The 18,389-nt window shown below is 44.6% G+C and overlaps 1 protein-coding gene across 50 annotated transcripts in view; it reads left to right on the forward strand.

Moving 5' to 3' along the window:
- LRRFIP1 (LRR binding FLII interacting protein 1) overlaps positions 1–18,389 on the forward strand; it is a 163,618-nt gene that overhangs the window by 98,249 nt on the left and 46,980 nt on the right. For 11 of the 50 annotated variants that reach the window (XM_078328887.1, XM_078328892.1, XM_078328894.1 and 8 more), the window contains exons 4-8: positions 3,211–3,258; positions 4,955–4,999; positions 6,177–6,227; positions 8,860–8,898; positions 12,916–12,975. The exons of 17 other annotated variants lie outside the window; for them this stretch is intronic. In XM_078328887.1, coding sequence (XP_078185013.1) covers positions 3,211–3,258; positions 4,955–4,999; positions 6,177–6,227; positions 8,860–8,898; positions 12,916–12,975 — 243 coding nt within the window. Of the gene's footprint in view, positions 1–3,210; positions 3,259–4,954; positions 5,000–6,176; positions 6,228–8,859; positions 8,899–12,915; positions 12,976–17,249; positions 17,328–18,389 lie in introns of all 50 variants that reach the window. 22 more of the 50 variants (XM_035306179.3, XM_078328897.1, XM_078328895.1 and 19 more) reach the window with 3 other exon arrangements.

The following is an 18,389-nucleotide window of genomic DNA, read 5'->3' on the forward strand; positions in this document are numbered from 1 at the left end:
TTAGAAAACTTTTTTAAAAATCCATGAAAATTACCACCTATCAAGAGATTATTAGACATTGACTTAAAAATCTGAGTAAAAAAGCGATGATATGAAATGAACCTGCCATTCATCCCTAATGCTCAGAGACCGTAAAATCACGCACCTCTCTGTCTCCTAGTAGAGTAAAAAGGCAATGATATGAAATGAACCTGCCATTCATCCCTAATGCTCAGAGATCGTAAAATCACGCACCTCTCTGTCTCCTAGTAGAGTAAAAAGGCAATGATATGAAATGAACCTGCCATTCATCCCTAATACTCAGAGATCGTAAAATCACGCACCTCTCTGTCTCCTAGTACTTTGTAGAAGCAGCTGAGGTTTAGAAGTAAATAACACTGGGCATGCCAGACACAGAAAATAAAGACAACAGCGTCAGTGATTCAAGACCGAGCAAAAATGATGTCAGAAGTGAGGGAGTTCTGAGAATTTACGGAATTTGTATATGAGTCTTTCCCATAAACGAATTCAGTTTGAGATTTACACCTATGATAGTTTCCTTTCATAAATTTATTTAGTTTCTAGATCAACAACAACTGTATTTTTCTCTTAGAGTGGATATGAAAATCAGAAAAAGGTCACTTAATATTGGAAATTAGAGCACGCAGGCCCCCAGAAAGCAGGGGCAGTAAATTTAAGAGCCTGTCTCGTTAGATTCCTGAGCTCGGTGACGAATCGCCTTCCCCGCGGGTGCCCTGCACTCCACATAGCTGCTGTCCCCAAGAGTGCAAAGAAATTTGTTAAGTAGATGCCAGAATTTGTTGTGCTTGACTAGTGTTTCTAGGGCCCCAGTATAGAAATGGTATTGCAGCTGGAGTTCCTCGTCGTCCTCAGAGAGCCTCGGGAAGAACTGGACAGGAGAAAGGGCAGGCAGGAGGCCTCCCTGTAACTGACACAGCAGGACGCTGTCTTCCAGTGCCTGGAAGAGGAGCTCTATCTGGTCATTTCCACTTGTTTTCATGCCTTTCTTGTGCTACGTCACATTATTTTCTTTTTACTAAAGTGCCAGGTATACATTGTGAGAACTGTCAGAATGTGAATTTGTGTAGAACGTGAAGCTGGAGGGGGCAGTGGAAGAGCAGAGGCACAGTTTTACAGTAAAGGTGTGCCAAGGGAGGGGAAGGCTTTCCTCATGGCCGAGATGTCTGGGGAGGAGGGGAAGCTGTGATCGCTCCTCCAGCCCAGCCAGCTGCCCTGTGGAACAGTTTCTCTAGAATCAAAGCTATTTCTGAAAGTCAAGCCCCTTTTGCAGTAGAGTGGCTCCTGCTTCCCGCTGCATGGCTTCACCAGCTCTGGCTCGTGGTAGTGATTTACATTTGAAATGCCTGCCCTTCACCCCGGAACTACTAGTTAATCACACTTGCCGTTACTAGGGGCGTTCTCTCCCCAGGGAGTGACAGGAAATGCAGCTGCTACTTATAAGGCCTCCCGTGAACAAGGTGAATGATTTTCAGTCCTGGTTCTTTATCACGAGAAGAGCAAGATAGAGTGTGTGGTTATAATGGGACAAAAAAAATCTTTGAAAACAGAAAAACAGACAGTACAGATTTCTTTTGGAATTTAAATAATTTTATTGTGAATGTATATAGGCCCCATCCTTCTACAAACATTGTTCTTCCATCTTTTTAGTTAAGCCCAGAGATAAGTGAGGGGTGATGGCATCATATTTTACTTGTGGAAAATCTAGAATTTGACAGGTGCTAACATTAATTGAATGCAAAATAGCTTTAAGCTGATACATTTCCCTGACATTGAAGATAAAACATGACTTTGGAATATGTTCGCTTTTCTTTCCTTTCTGAATTTACATTCCAAGGGAGCAGCTTAGAGAAAAAGATATGGCTCATGGGTTTTTTATACTAGAGTTCAGTATTAGTGAATTTTTAAAAACATTATTAAATTCTCCCTCCTAATTTTTGCTCTCCAAATTTTCTGCTTACCACCATCTCTAAGAGAAAGAGGTAAGACCGTCTGAGAGCTGAATATTTTTAAACCTGGCCACCCTTCAAAGTGAAACTGAACCAACCATAGCAACAGCATGTTACGATTATTGTAAAACAATTTCATAAATGCTCTTGTATTTCTAACATCTGACTTTTTCTCCTGATTGTAAGATTTTAATGTATAAAGAGAAAACTCACGTCTGTGTTATAATAATATAGAAGTTTGGTTAGTTGTTTCTTGATTTTCTTACTGGAAATTAAATAAAAAGGAGAAAAGCATAACCCTATTATTTGAGCCCATGAGCCGGGTTCCCCCTACCTTTGGGATTCCCAGATCCAGGGACAGCAGTAGCTGTTGTGAGTGTGCTTTTCTCATTCTAACGCGGTCCGCTGCACAAGATAAAAACATGGAGGTGTGGGAACAAGCAAGCTTGTCCGACCCGCGGGCCACAGACAGCCCAGGACAGCTGCAAATGCAGCTGACCTTTCAAATTCGTAAACTCTCTTAAAACGTTGTGAAATTTTTTGGCAACTTTTTTAAGCTCATCACCTATTGTTCGTGTTAATGTATTTTATGTGTGGTCCAAGACACTTCTTCTTCCGGTGCGGTCCAGGGAAGCCCAAAGATCGGACACTTCTGAGCTAACATAATCTCCAGACGTGCATAACTCGTGGGTCCACGTAATTTTCTTCCTGTTTGAAGACCTCTTCTGTGGGTGTCTGCCAGCCATTGCTGCACCCATGCTACAAAGACGCCAAAGTCGGTGAATTCTCCCAGGCCTAGACTCAGCACAGACAGCAGGCAGCTGGAATAAGTGTCAGGACTCAGTTTCTCCCCTTGTCCTCTCAGTTTCCCTGATGTCCCAACACAGGAATGGCTCTGAGCTTTTGCTTCTCTTAGAAGGTGTTTGATTCTTCTATCACCTTTGCTTTGAAGGCCCCAGCAGCCCGTCGGAGGGGCGGGAAGGCTGCTGGGCCGGCTTTACCGCCCTGCTGGGATGGAGGGGGCGGGGAGGGTCTTGTTCACAGCTCACATCCTGCACGACTGCACGGGTGTCGGCTCCCTGTGTAGGAGCCAAGCGTGTTGCTGACTGCTTTGCCTTGGCATGTTACCTTCACCACACGGCTGGATGGCGGTTTGGAAATGCATGTCAGAACAGTGCCTTAGACAATTGCCTTTCTTAAAAATTTCACTTCTTGCCTAATTTTCTTTCCCTTCTGTCTGTAGAAATATTATGGGCTGGATTCAAAATGGGGTGACATCGAGCAGTGGATGGTAGGCCTTGAATATAAGTTTGTTTTGACCCTTCTCTCCCCCCTTCAATACAATGTTGAGACTTAAATGGTTTATAATGTAATTCTTGTGCAGTTTAATTATGTAGACAGATTCCTATTGCACCATAATTTAATACTGAGAGATTTTCTTCCGGGGGTTTCTGCATCTGGTCTCTGTTTACATCCCCAAATGCAGCCTGCTTAGAAACGGTCATGGCCAGGCATCTGGTCCTGCCTGTTTAGTAGCCACTGACTGCTGCTGTCCCCTGGCCTGCAGTCCAGGGAGGTCTCCACTTCACGACCACAGCCACCCTGATCTCCTCAGGGGCAGGGCTCTCCACCAGGACTCAGGCTGGGCATGCGCCCATCTTGAGAACTTTCCAGAGAACATTCCCGTTGACATCGCAGCTCCCCAGGCTCCAGTTGGAACCTGAGGTACATTTTGCTCCATTTCCTTCACTCATGATTGAGACCAGCTGCCCCGCCACCCTCATTTAGACTTTCTCTGCATTGGCTGTCTTCATCTTATCCACTGTGCCTGCTGACACCGCTGGTCTTCGGTAAGAAAATTCCTTTACCTTCTCCACCTGCTTCCTAGAGCAGCCCCTCTGCCCTACTGGGAATGGAGAGCTAGCTCGCCCCTGATGATACTCCTGTCCTTCTGGCCTTCTCGAGAAGCCGCGGTGCCCACAGAGGGAGGCTGCGGAAGGGGGACAGTCTGTGCTTTCCTCTGGTCCCAAGAGAGCGTGGCCTGACCCTTCTCATTAGTTCATCTGCCTGAGCCCTTCCAGCTCTTCCTGTCCCTTTTGCTTCATTGCCTGGCCCTGTGGACCTCCACGTGCTTTTAGCAGTTGAGAACCTGGCCAGGATGGAAATGTCCTATTAAATGTTCCTTATACATAAAATCGTCTAAGAAAGATCCAAGATTATCTCCTAACATCTTACATACTGGGCATAAAAGAGGTTCATTCTTCAAATATAAAGAGCACACACTTACTCTAGTGAGAAAATGATTCCATTCAGCCTAGGAAAACCATCATTTTAGGCTTACATGACATAAATGTATGTTTATCAAATCTTAAGACATTTCTATCCACAGGCATGGTGATACAGGAAAGAGAAAAAAAGAAAAGAAAAATTTTAAACAATCTTGTCATTGTTTTATATACCACTGAGAAAGAAAAGCTACTAATTATAACTGAGCAACTGAGATTATAAGCTATACCCCAGCTTCAGAGATGTCCAGATATAGAAAACCTGTGTGTGTCTGCAAATCCACAGTGTGTAGTAGAAAGAGTGACATCCTTTTCGGATGTTTTGTGGAAATGGTTTATCTTCTGATTCCCGAAGAGAGTAAGGTTCTGAAAGGAAGGGGAAAAGTAGCTTGATTTAAACGGACCGGATGATAGCGGTTAGAAAAAAGTAGGACCCAGCTTCTGCCCCAAACACACTGTTTTACAACAGAAATGAAGTATGGCACTTTGTGTGCCTAAGAACCTCCCACCCCAGAAGAAAACGTTTTTACCCACGGGTTTAATTGAAGCCTTTAAACAAGTGCAAAGAAAATACTGCTTTGGCATTTCGATCAGAACTGCTGTATTATGTTGCAATGGGACTACCTACGCCTTTTTAAAACGCTTCTGCTGTGTCTGTCTGTCTCTAACCTTCTCATACTGTTTCCTCCGTTGCTTTGGTAGGAAGACAGTGAGCGCTACTCTCGTAGATCCAGAAGAAACACATCGGTTAGTACCACGTTCATCCATTACTTACGCACTTTCATTGAATTCTACTCTGCACTTGCATTGGCTGAAGTATTCAATGATATCATCTCTTAAAGAAATTTACTAATACTGTTAGTAATAGAATACTGATATCATTACCTGAATAAAGACCGTTAACTCAGCTTTTAGCATTTTGACCCAAATTTGGTAAGGAGAGTATGTTTGGGAAGTTTTTGGGTGTTCATATATTCATGGCAGTTGTGGTGCTTTTTATGCCATTGAATAACCATAAATAATTTGCATAAATAATTTGCATAGTAATATACACCGATGCTGTGTGTTGATATTACCTGTGAGATAAAGAATACTACTTGGATGAAATTACTTTTTTTTTTTTTTTTTTTGAGATAGAGTCTTGCTCTGTCACCCAGGCTGGAGTGTAGTGGCACAATTTTGGCTCACTGAACCTGGAGCCTCCCAGGTTCAACAATTCTCGTGCCTCAGCCTCCCAAGTAGCTGGGATTACAGACACGCACCACCACAACTGATTGATTTTGTATTTTTAGTAGAGGTGGAGTTTCCCCATGTTGCCCAATCTGGTCTCAAACTCCTGGGCTCAAGCGATTCTCCTGCCTTGGCCTCCCAAAGGGCTGGGATTACAGACATGAGCCACCATGCCTGGCCCTGAAATTACTTGTTTTTTTGAGATGGTGTCTTGGTCTGTCACCCAGGCTGGAGTGTAGTGGTGCAATCTCAGCTCACTGCAAACTCTATGTTGTGGATTCAAGTGATTCTCCTGCCGCAGCCTCCTGAGTACCTGGGAGTACAGGCCATGCACCATGACACCTGGCTAATTCTTGTATTTTCAGTAGAGACCGGGTTTTGCCATGGTGGCCAGGCTGGTCTTGAACTCCTGACCTCAAGCGATCTGCCCACCACGGCCTCCTAAAGTGCTAGGATTACAGGCATGAGCCACCTCGCTTGGCCCTGAAATTACTTTAAATCCATATTGCCCATAAGCAGACAGAGATGCACAAAGCCCATGTTGTGGGGGACCTAGTCTCGTGTCCGCTGAGATGTCCAGGGGCGGCTGGGGTCGGGTGGGGTCAGTCGCCAGCATCCCCCTGAGCATGGGCACTGGTTCTTCAAGTGTGTTACATGATCACTTCACGGTTGTTCTCGTCCTTTCTTTTAATAGGCTTCTGATGAAGATGAGCGCATGTCAGTGGGTAGTCGTGGAAGCCTGAGGGTCAGTAACCAGAATGGTCGAGTTTGCATGGCACGGTTTATGCTCCAAGCCCTTTACGTCCTCATCCCCGCATTCAGATTTCTTCTCCATTACCCCATAGTCTAATAGTCAATATTTAACTGATGGGATGCTTATTTAAAGTCAGATCAATGGGGGATGTTTCTTTGTTGCCGTAGAGAGATTATTAATATGCCGTAGAGAGATTATTAGCAGGCACCTCGGCTGGTTGTTTCTTTCTTCTGAGATGAAGTCATGTTTTTTCAATGCCGGTCCACATCACAAAGCTCCCAAGCCTTGATTAGCACAGCCGTCTCAGCACTTTGGTGTTCCACAGGAACGCAAAGGTGCACCAGCCTTCGGTAAGTCTGCATCCACTGACGCATGCTCCTGGTAGAATCGGAGGCTCTGTTAACGTAGCTGTAAGTGCGTTATTATTCAGCAGTGTTTTCCCATAGCCACTCTAGGCTGCCGCGTGGAAACCTGGGCCAGGACTAGATCTGGAAGACCTGCCTTCGGCTGCTTTTCCTTGTATCAATTCTAATTAGATCTCTTCACCACTGCCAGACTTAATGGTTAATCAACACAAATATAGACTTTTCCTTAAACATTCCAGAAATCTTAATAATTATACTTGAAAAAAGTTTGAGCTTTGGGAGAAGTAAAATAGAAAAACTATGTTTTGCTCAGTTTCTGAGCATGTCAGTTTTTTTTAACCACAGGATGGAGATGACATCTCACCACTAGTAATAAGTCTCAAAGCGGCCACTCCGTTTTAGTGATTCTTAGGGACCATATAGAGTTGAAGGCTTGTTTTTCGTCACTGTGAGAATTAAATCCTATTACTTCTTGACTTATGATACATGCGCTGAGTGTGTGTGTAATTGGCCTTTTATAGTGAGAAAATGCCGAGGTGAAACGCTGTCGCTGAGTTGTGAAGCGACCCTGTCCTTGTCACTGTCCTCGCAGTGCCAAAAGCAGATCTGTGGTGATTTTGCCCAAAAAGCTGTGCTTCAAATGTGAGGCCCATGTGAATGCGTCCTTGCTGTGTGGACCTTCTCCCGAGACTTAGCCTCAGTGGTGCTGTCATAACCTCCTCAGGACCCTCCGACACCACTCACCCCAGAAGAGGGAAGATTTGTGGACCCAAAATATACTAAATGCAAAGCTCAGTTAACAAAGTCTGTAGACAAGGCACAGACATCACAGCTGTTGAGCAGGCCCAGGAGAAGCTTGAGTCCCTGAAACCAGTGAAGAAAATGCTCTTTCGAGGATGGGGTGGGGGGGTGACCAAGGGAGGAGAAAACTCAGACTTAGAAGCATAGAGGATGTCAGTGACTTTGACAGGAGAACTTTTGATGGAAACGAGGGCAAAACCTGATTAAGATGGGTTCAAGAGAACAGGGGACGGAGACACAGAATCCCAAACTCTCGTCAAAATGCATCGTTTTCAGAGCCACGCCCTCCGGAAATTATAGAAGTATGTCGTGCAAACTTACGTTTTCCTAGGAAAAGGATGTTCACTTTCTTAAGATTCTCAGGGGGTCTCCTGACCCTAGACAGTTGAAAACAATGGCAACATGAAGGACCATTATGATGCTGTGTTAGCATTCATTTCATTTTCAATGATTTTTAACCAGAAATGAGCTACATCTTTCTGCTGGACACCATTCTTTGCCAAGATATCAAGTATATTTGTTTTAAGAGCTGAAATTTCACATAGGAGGTTCACCATTAGGACAGTAAATAAGAGGGGTGAAAGTGGATGGGATTTTCGTTTTCGGCCACATGACACTTTCTACCTGATCCGAAGAAATAGATTCCTCAGAACTTAAGAACTTGGATTCTGGAGGTGAGAGTCAGACCTCCTAATGTTTATAGGCACCAAACAAGCCCAGGGCAGTAAAGAGGTATGCTTGGGGCCACAGTTCTTAGGAACAAGGCCAGTGCCTGCTGTTCAGGTGCACTGGGTGCCCTGGGCTCTGTGCCTGCTTGTCCGTACCACGGAGCAGGGCACTCCCTGGAATGAGGACTCGCATTTCGCTCCATTTCTATCCAGAGTTGATTCCTACTGTTTTTATGTATTTTAATGTTACGAACTTTTTACGTTGTTGAGTGCTGTTATGAGATCATATCTTGTATTTATCGACTCTGAAAACACGGGCCTTTTCATTTAACTGGCAAAGATGAAAAACCCTAAAAAAGGTGGGGAGGTGGCTTATACTGTCCTGTCGTTCGTATGGATGGCTCCCCAGAAAAATCTAGATTTGGGATGTCAAAAGTTTTTAATTTTCCTTTTTGAAAAAAATTGATGATGATGCATCTGTTAACCTTTTCCTTTATATAACGAAAATATACTATGTAGAGGAGGAAATAAGTTTACCAAACTGTTTCAGACTTCATGAATTACAGCAACCTTTGCCATGGAAGTGTATTTAATGCTACTGGATTCTATGGTAGCTACCATCTGACACCATTCTTTTTGTAATTACACATGAGATCCTAGAGATTATGGAAAAATGCATTTTTGCTAAGATTGTAAAGATTGCTTGTATTTGTGTTTACTGAGCTTTTCAAATTGACTTTTGGCAACTCTCTTTTCTGCTGTTTTCCTCTGCCATCTCTACCCTGACAGTCGCAGCCTGACTTGGAGTATGGGGGTCCCTACACCTGGGTGAGATGGTCGAATATACTTTGCTGTGTGAACCTAACTGTGTGGTGTGACAGATCATAACCCGTTGTTTTTCCACTAATCTCATGGGTCCTTTTCTAAAACACCAAGGCCAAGGCCATCCTTGTCTACCAGTTTTTGCCTGGGGGCTGTGAAGTCAGGAGGGCAGGCTCTCCCTACAGAGTGAGCAGTCTTCCTCCTGGGGGCACAGCCCTGATCCTGGCGGGAGGGAGGAACCCAGGCATCCGTGCATGAACACTCCCTCACCAGATGGTCTTTGAGCACCAGCTGTTCGCCACACCTTGTGTTAGCAGCTGTGCATAGCAAGATGCAAAAGATAGTGTCTGCCTTCACGGAACTCAAATCAGATCAAGAATTCCCAAAGCCTCTACATTTCCTTTAAAAGGTTAAGTGCAAACTCATTTTACCTGATGAAAAATCCATTATTTTCCGATCTGTATCCGTTCAAATTGAATGTACGATCTGACATTTCGGCCAGAAGGTATTCTTTGAGAAAGATCCCACTTCCATAACAAACACTAAGGCTTTAGACTTAAACTCAGAATTACTCTTATATCTCTCTGACAGTTTCTGTGCCTTATGCTTTCTAAAATTCCGTCAACGTTTCACTTCAAGGAAGACAAAATTCTCCCCAGAAAAGCACAGCTCAGTATTAAAGTGACTTGATATTAAAGTTATTATGGTACATTATATACTATTTCTCCAGAAGGACTTTACCTAAAAGCATTTGTGCTTTGTTTATTCCAGTGCATTTCACAACTATTTAGTAAATTCCTGTTTAAAAACGTATTTTTGTGTTTGCAGTGATAGTGAGTGAACTGGAGCATACGTCTGCATAGCATGTCTGGCGCCCTGAGCCTCCTGAGGGGCTGCTGTTCTCCTCTTAGCAGATAGGAGAGCAGAGGCTGGAGTGAGTAGCTCGGGGTCAGGACAGGAGAAGCACAGGTGATTAGATTCAGAAAGTGCTCTTCACTGAGAGTCTATTACTTACCAGCTCTTCAAGTTGCTCTGGTCAGTGAGAGCATTTCTGTGGCTCTGTAACTCCAGCATCTCTCCTGTTTTTCAAGGAATTCAGTGTATTAGCAACTATTTAGTAAATTCCTGTTTAAAAACGTATTTTTGTGTAATACGCTAGATTTTGAGTAATATCGCTAGATTATTACTCTTTTTATATTATATTCAAAGTACATTTTGTTTAAGAGCTAGCCCCCAGTATGATAAATGTATATGTTAGCACTGGTCAGGAAGGCATTTTGGATATTTTTCAGTCCTAATTCTTTTTTAAAATTAAATAGAACTCATCAGGGATTGAACTCAAGAGTTCTGACGTTGCCTGCCTTATCTCTAATGCCCTTACATGTGCTCTGTGTTTTGACTCATGTAGAAAAGACATCTAACATTATTAATCCAAAAAGTTGGTAAGGACTTTGCATGGTCCCATGGGAGGGTCACAGACGCTTTGATGCCGCTGCATGGTAGTCATTAGCATTCGGACCAGTCACAAGTTACCGCTTCCATAGGGCGTTTTCCCTTGTATCTTATTGATCCTACATTAGGAAATACTAACTTAGGTATGTCCTCTTTATTTTCTTCTCTCTTATGGCGGTGTTTCTGGAGAGCTTGTTAACATGCATGTTCCCGGGCCCTGCCTCTAGGTATCCTGATTCCCTGTTCAGGAGCCCATGCTCGCGAGAAGCATGCCAGGTGACCACGAAGCAGGTGGTCTGCAGACTCGCCTCTGAGACCCAGCCTTGGAGCATGGAGCCAGCAAATTGAACAAGCATGTGTACCGTTTAAACCACACAGTAGAGAGCCGGGAAAAGAATTCTGTAGAGCGAAGCTTGTTGGCCTCAGAGGCCTGACTTAAGATGAAGTTAATATGCCGTCTATAGACGTTTTGTCCTAATATTGTTCAGTTAATTGTCAACGCCCCTTACCCTGTTATGCCACGTAAAAATAGCCCAACCCATCTAACCACAACATGAAAAGCACCATCCAAGAGGAGAAAGCAAGCAGTGTTTTTTAAGAAGGTCAAAGTACTTTTCTCTATGGAGATAGAGTCAACAAGACCCTATAGATTTTGGAATGCATTCTAGGAACATAGCCGAGGAATAGACGCCTATTATATAGAATTCCATTACCACAGACCTGCTCATGGAAATTGCTTTGCAGGATTTCCTGTGTTTTTGGGGAAGGCTATAAGTGGAAGGGTGACAAATGAGAGGATGCCGTCGTGTTTCCAGCTTCCCCACCTTCTGCTCTGCGGATGTAGGCTGAGCTAGAGAAAGAGAGCCCACAGGACGGGGTTCCTCTACAGCGGGGTGTGCTCATAAGCAGTGGTGGCAGGCTAGAGGGCTTGCTTATGTAATGCATTTCCCTTCCTCATTTACTAGTAAAATCAAAGTCATCTAAAATTGGTCGTCGTTAGCCTTCGCTACTCTGTTAGTCTAGTTTCCGCAGAGGTAAGGGATTGAGATCTAAAATTCGCAAGTCCTCGACATGCATTTTCATGTCAGGTAATCTCCTTGGTGAAGACATGAAAGGAAATTCGCCTGAGTAAAACTCTAGCTAATCTCCAAAGATTTTTGCTATTAAATTTATTGCAGAAATGTTTTAATGTTACTCATAGAATCCTCAAATTTAACACGGAAGGACTTCGCTCCTTTTGTTTCAAAACTTCCAATGGATTTCTTGATTTGTTTTGAGTTGTTGCAAAGATAAATATGTGGTTTTATTGCCAATGTTTTATGAATCTGGATTTATAATCTATCTGGAAATTCAGTTATTTTTTTATATTTTAATATCATGGCTTCAGAATATGTGCTATACAGCAACCAGCCCCCAAATAAGGAACCATGTTGAGCACCTGGCATGTGCCAGGCCCCTTCCATGTGGATTCACCTATCCGCCCAGGAAGCACACGCTTCATGAGGGCACTGTTCTAGGTGCTCGAGATACTCATTTTCATCTCGCTTAATCCTCACGATGGCTTTGAAATGCATTTATTATTATGCACGGTTTCACGGCTGGAAAACTGGATGTTCAAGTGGATTAAATAATTATTTAAGGTCACATGACGGAGCTTCTGTTTGGAATTTGGACTCATGCCCAGGACCCAGTGGCGTCTCCTTCGATTTTTACCAGTTGTGTAGACTGCCCCTCCTTTTTCTGTCTCAAGAGCTGGTTTTGTCTCTGATGCTTCCCAGCTGTTATTTTGAATCAGCAGAAATTTCCTTATGGATGAATTAAGGGACTTTTAGAAAGCCCATGCTTGGACTTAAGGGAAATTGGGCTGGGAACTGAGAAGAGAGGGAAGGCAGGCATACACTTAATAGAATTGTTCTCCTTTATTCTAGAGGACACATTAGGAAATTATTAAATATGTGTTCAGATTTCATTTTGAAAAATAGGAAGGCTGGATGAATGAAAAACTGCTATAGAGGATATACCTCCCAATGAACTTTTCCATTTAATTATAGATTGACTAGAAATGATTTCTGAATCTTCTGAATTAAGCCTATAGTGTCACAATGTGCCGTAATCTTCAAGGACTCTCCCTGAACCAGGAACTGAAAGCTCATTGACTCAGGCCAAATCACTACCCACCAGCCTGGCCTGTGGCTTCTTGCAAGCAGAATGTCCACAGTGTCACCATGAAACCAGAAACAGAGATGAGGAAACGGCCACACCAAGCCCAAATGCTCCACCCGTGGAGGGACTTGGTACCACTTTAAGACTAAGAGTGACATGTGACCTGAAGTCTGCTGACTTGGTTAGCTTGACTGTGCTGTTCTCTCCTGAGCTGCGGGGTAGTGGACAGGGGACAGGGGACAGGGAGGCAGTCTGGGGCTGCTAGGACTTGTACTGTCCTGGGCTGGTCATTCATCCGCTCCACCGAGAAAGCTAACCTTATACCTGGCTGGCTTGTCCCTGCTGATTTGTATCTGTGAATTCGTTTGGGCACTGATGTCAGTTTTTCTCTTTTCTTCATTGAAACAGACAAATGGTTATGATGGAGAGTTACATGGATCACAGTCCCTGAACAGAAGAGCTGGCAGGGTTAGTACAGTAAATTTGCATGGCTCAAAATTCAAACAGGTTGTTTCAAAGCTTCTAAAACTAAAAACTAATTGCTAAATTTAAATGTAACTTCTTTGCCGTTTTTAAATGTTATGATGGGTCTTGTGTTCTCCTAGCACATGATGGAATGAAAGATAATGTTTTCAACTACCAAACATTCTGAGAATGTTGGCCTTCCAATGTTCTGATTGTTAGTGTAAGGGATAGATATTGATAAGGATCTCTAAGTTTAAAAAAAAAAACTGAAATTAAAGATTAGCTCTTTCATTATTGCATTGCCCTGGGTGAGTGTATCATGTGTGTATTAAGTGTACTCAGCTTTCAAAGATATTCAATCAATATTTTTGCAGTTCTCACAGGTCTCATTTGTAGTTTTAATGTTTACCTTAACGGCATGTGTACCAGAGCCTGTGTTTTTCTGGAGAGGAAAAGGAGAAGAAAACAATGCAGATGCTTGGAAGGTTCACAATTATGGGGTGGGGAGCAGGAAAGGAGCTGGTGGAAGGGAAGGGTGATGCTGGTGGGGCCGGGGGGAGAGAGCAGTGCCAGTGCCGGAGCACTGGGGAGGCAGGCAGGGGCTGGTGGGGCTTCGGATTTATCAGTGTTAGTGTTCTTACTGCTTCATTTTTTTCTTTTAGTAATATTCCTAATTATGTAAAATAGTATTTCTTTTCATTTATCTCAATTACGTTATATGAAGATATCACTATACACTTAAATTAGACTTTTGGGCTTCAAATGAGTGACCCCCCCCTTACCTCCCTCTCTCTCCCCAACCAAACCAGCCCTTAGCTTTCTGAAACCAGCTGATCAAGTTGTCTTAGCTTTCTCATTCCTATTCACCTATTTAGCATTGCAGGCATTTTATTTATTTATCTCGAGGTAAGAGTCTTGCTCTGTCACCCAGGCTGGAGTGCGGTGGTGCGATCTTGGCTCACTGAAACCTCTGCCTCTCGGGTTCAAGTGATTCTCCTGCCTCCGCCTCCCAAATAGCTGGGATTACAGGTGCCCACCATCATGCCCGGCTAATTTTTTTGTATTTTTTAGTAGAGATGGGGTTTCACCATGTTGGCCAGGCTGGTCTCAAACTCCTGACCTCAGGTGACCCGCCTGCCTCAGTCTCTCATAGTGCTGGGATTACAGGCGTGAGCCACTGCACCTAGCTGGATGTGACATTTTAAAAATATACACTGAAGACACGTAAAGATGGCCTGCAGGGCATTTTCCCTCTGTGGATGAGGGTTCTCAGCTGGACGGGTGGAAGCAGCTCCACCTGCCTTTCTAGAACCCCAGGGCTGAGCTATAGCCCTCAGGTATGCTGGACTGAAGAAAAACGGAAAATTTTGCAATAAATGGAATTTTACTTACTATCCTTAAGTAACAAGGATAGTTCAGACTAGGAGGTTACTGACAACACAGCATGAAACTCAGTAACCATGAATTGTGCTTGAGATGTGAGACTGTGAAAAACAGTACCAGATACACCCATGGCATCACCAAGACAGAAACACTGAAATAGAAAAGCTTGGCATCTCTAGTTGTTAGGAATCTCTGCTGCACTGTTTGTGTCCCGCTTCTTTAGCTAAACCAGCATTCCTGGGGTCCCAGCATTAGCTCGTCGTGCTGTTTCGCGTTTGCCTTTTGAATGGGATGGCGGGTGCTTTTGGAGCCGTAAGCAAGTGCTCGTCACTTCAACATGTTTTCTTTGGTGCTCAGAGTTCCAGCTACGGCGGTGACAGCAGATTCTCCACGTTGTCGTCATCCAGGGAGGGGAAGCTGGTTGGTTTCCATTTAAATCTTTCACATCCTGTCTTCAGAACCCGCAGGTTTTGTGGCATGCAGTCTGTGTGTGTGGATTCCGCTGACTTTTCTCTTTCAGTGTCTATTTGACAGGTTTTTGTCTGAGGAGCTGTTTTGCTGACGCGAGAGGCAGGAGTTAACATGCGCTCCTCCACTCGGATGCACTCCCCTGTGCTGCGCTGACCACGCCAGCTTGAATGTGAATCGTGGCATTCAGCTGGCTGCCACGGAAGCACGAGTTTTCGTGTATATTTTCTAATTAGAATTAATCAAAAGGAAAAAAATAAGAAGAATGCTCTTGAACTCTTGAGAGTTTCTGAAAACAGAACTACTTTGAAGCGGACATGCAACCTTTGTGGAAGTTTCTTGGGTATGAACTAGACTTGGAATGAAAAGCCAGTCCCATCCAAATCCAGATGTTTACACGACAGAGTTCCTGCCCCTTCTCTACAAACATGCACCCGTCTTCATAAACATAACATCCAAATTGTCGAAGAGCCCTCAAATAGCTAAGGGGTTGTGGTATTTGTTTAGGTTCAGATTCACTCAGCCAAATTAGGGAACTAGTTTAGGTAGGAAAATTGAGCAGGCCCTGGAATCACAAAGATAAGCAGGGGAGGGAGGCGCCCTCCAGGCACTGACTTCTAGAACAAAAGCCACCCCCACCAGACACCAGTACAGTAGTGACCAGACGATCAAACAGAATGAGAGGGAGCCACTGTTTCACCAGGAAATATCACAACAAAGGATGTGAACTGAACCTTAAAAAAAAAATAGGAAGGGTCAGGCGCCGTGGCTCACGCCTGTAATCCCAGCACTTTCAGAGGCCGGGGTGAGCGGATCACCTGAGGTTGGGAGTTTGAGACCAGCCTGACCAACATGGAGAAACCCCATGTCTACTCAAAAACAAAATTAGCTGGGAGTAGTGGCACATGCCTGTAATCCCAGCTAACTCGGGAGGCTGAGACAGGAGAATCCCTTGAACCCGGGAGGCGGAGGTTGTGGTAAGCCAAGATCGAACCATTGTACTCCGCCTGGGTGACCAAGAGAGAAACTCCATCACAAAATAAATAAATAGGAAGAGCAAATGAAAAGAACAGGAACTAACCAGGTAGAGCCTGGAGGGAAAGCTCTTCAAGGTAAGGAGCCATTTGAGCAGAACAGAGACCGAGCAGAACAGTGAGAACCCAGGAGAGGCTCTGCGTGACTGAGCACAGGGTGCTGCTGCTGGGGACTTTCTGTGGACCTGGTGACTTCAGAAGCAGCTCCCCAACTGAAATCAGAAAATGAAATCTATGCAGTTCCTCTGCCGTTTCCTTTACCCGCTCCCATGTAGTCACTGACCTCATCAAAATGCTTCTAGAAGAAATAGCTCGGACCCTTCCCCGCCCCTCCCCCACCTTCCAGCCCCTATTTCCATTTCCCTTCGTGGGGGCTCTTTTTCTTGCCAGGGCACTTCTTCCTCGCCTCTGTCAGCCCTTGTCCACCCTCTTCGTGCCCAGGGAGGCTGCAGAAGCTGCTGGCAGCTCCATGGCCCCTGCAGCTTGCCAGCTTTCTAAACCCTTCCCATTGCCCTCCGGGTCTATAATAAATCTCCCCCCCACTGGAAGCTGATGGCCCTTCTGTCCCCAGTAGGTGAGTTTTGACTCAGCATATGATCAGTTGTGAACACCAAAGCATTGGTGGGTTTAACACCTTGAAAAAGCCTTTCTGCGTTTTCTTAATTCAGGGGGAGATTTTGCTGTTGCAGAGAGCACTTGTTCGTTAAGAAAACTTTATTTCCCACTCATTTTGATCAGCTGAGTTACTCGCTCTAAAATGAAGGTGGCGATAAAGATCTCATCCTTAGATATGAACGACTAACCCAAGTTCAGTCTGCATCTAACTCACTTCAATCCACTTAAGAGAAATAACCCACATCCAAAGGGCTACCCATCAGGATGAGAGCTCACCCGTTCAGTCTGGGCTGCATCAGACCTCGACCTGCGGCCCTGTGTGCCCATCATTTGCTGCCCGAGAACTCCTGTATTCACCCGCCCTCAGAACCTTCCTGGGAATCGTGCTGTGTAATCTATTCCTGCCCAATACGTGGCGTGTTTAATTTTATTTAAATATCATAATGGAAAGGTATCAGTGTAGAATGTCATATTGGTGACTCTTCCTAACATCAATTACAATTTCTTTCAGCATTTCATATCAATTAAAATGAATTCTTTTTTTCTGTGCGAAAACTCAAAAGTCCTAAGTTGACCCCCTCTCCTAGCTTGTCAGTTGCCTGGCCCAGCCACCTTACTTCCTTCTGACCCTCGTTCTTGCCCTCCCCGAGAGTGCGTGCTCGTTATGTTTTGCTTGCATGAGGTCATCGCTCAACTCACTGGACTGATGTACCTTTGCGATACGGTGAGGGTGTGAGCCTCTCTTCCCTCTCTGCCGCCCATTTGCTCTGATTACAGGGACTCTCCAGCTCCAACCTTGGCCTTCCCGGTGGTGGCCTGGCTCACACGCCTCTGTCTGCCACAAATGGAAACTGGGTCTGTCTCCTTTTCATGCCACTTTGTCCCTCCTTCCTTTTCCTTCTGTGAATCACTGTAATTGCTGATTAAATCTCGTGGACACTTCAGCCTCCTCTAGACAATGTCACAGAGCAAAGCTCAGCATGTGTTTTAATTGGCTCAACTAGTTTGCTAAGACTTTTCTCAGTCTTTTAGAAACATGCCTGTCAAATAATTTGGAACCTAATATAGAAAAGGAGACTTAAGGAAAAGGAGGGTTTTATTAAATGCATATTTTTGAAAACCGGAGTCCAAAAAATTGGTCTCTTGGGTCACTCCTCCTTTTCCATCAATTGTTCCCCATTTGGGGTTTCGTTTGTTTTCTTTTTAAATATTTTTTCTCTTGTAAATGTGTCCAGGAAGCAATTTGGAAGGTTTTTGTGCATAATCTGCCTCCTTGGTCTCTGAGAAGTGGACAGAACAGTGTTATTTCTCTGGCTCGGTGTCCCCGCTGTTTCCTGTTTTTACAAGGTTGGATCAGGTCTGGCCCTGCGGTTTTTGGCCTGTGAGATGTAGGTATCGAATCTTGCTCTAATCCCAGGAGGTCGGTGTCAGGGGTGAAAGTCCAGGTCCTATTTGGAGGTTAAACTGTCCTCTCCCTCGCATGCCGGCTGGAGCTGCTGAGCGATCACTGCCTGGCTGTGCACCTTACCTGACTTACTGAGGTGTGCCCTGTAAATGAGTCCGGAATCTGTTCCATGGTGCAGTCTCTGCACACTGTGAGCTGCCTTTGTGTCCCAGCCTGTCCCATCACCAGCACTGCCTCGCCCTGATGTGTGTGCTAGGCAGGATTCTCCTTGGACAGGGCTGGATAGCTGGTGCCTCCCAGACCAGCTGAGGCAAAGGCTGCTCCCTGTGTATATTGAAGACTGTCACCGGGCCCCTCAGATAGAAATAAACACGCTTCCTGCCCCCGTCTTCACGTGTGGACATTTACATATTGAACACTGCCAAGTGTGTCATTAACCTTGGATTCTGCGCTGTGGGTTTTGTTGCTGTTGGTGTGTTGACTTGTCACCATTCTGTCTCATCCCCCAACCC

The sequence above is a fragment of the Callithrix jacchus genome, chromosome 6 (assembly GCF_049354715.1).
Source record: "Callithrix jacchus isolate 240 chromosome 6, calJac240_pri, whole genome shotgun sequence".
Classification (NCBI taxonomy): domain Eukaryota; kingdom Metazoa; phylum Chordata; class Mammalia; order Primates; family Cebidae; genus Callithrix; species Callithrix jacchus.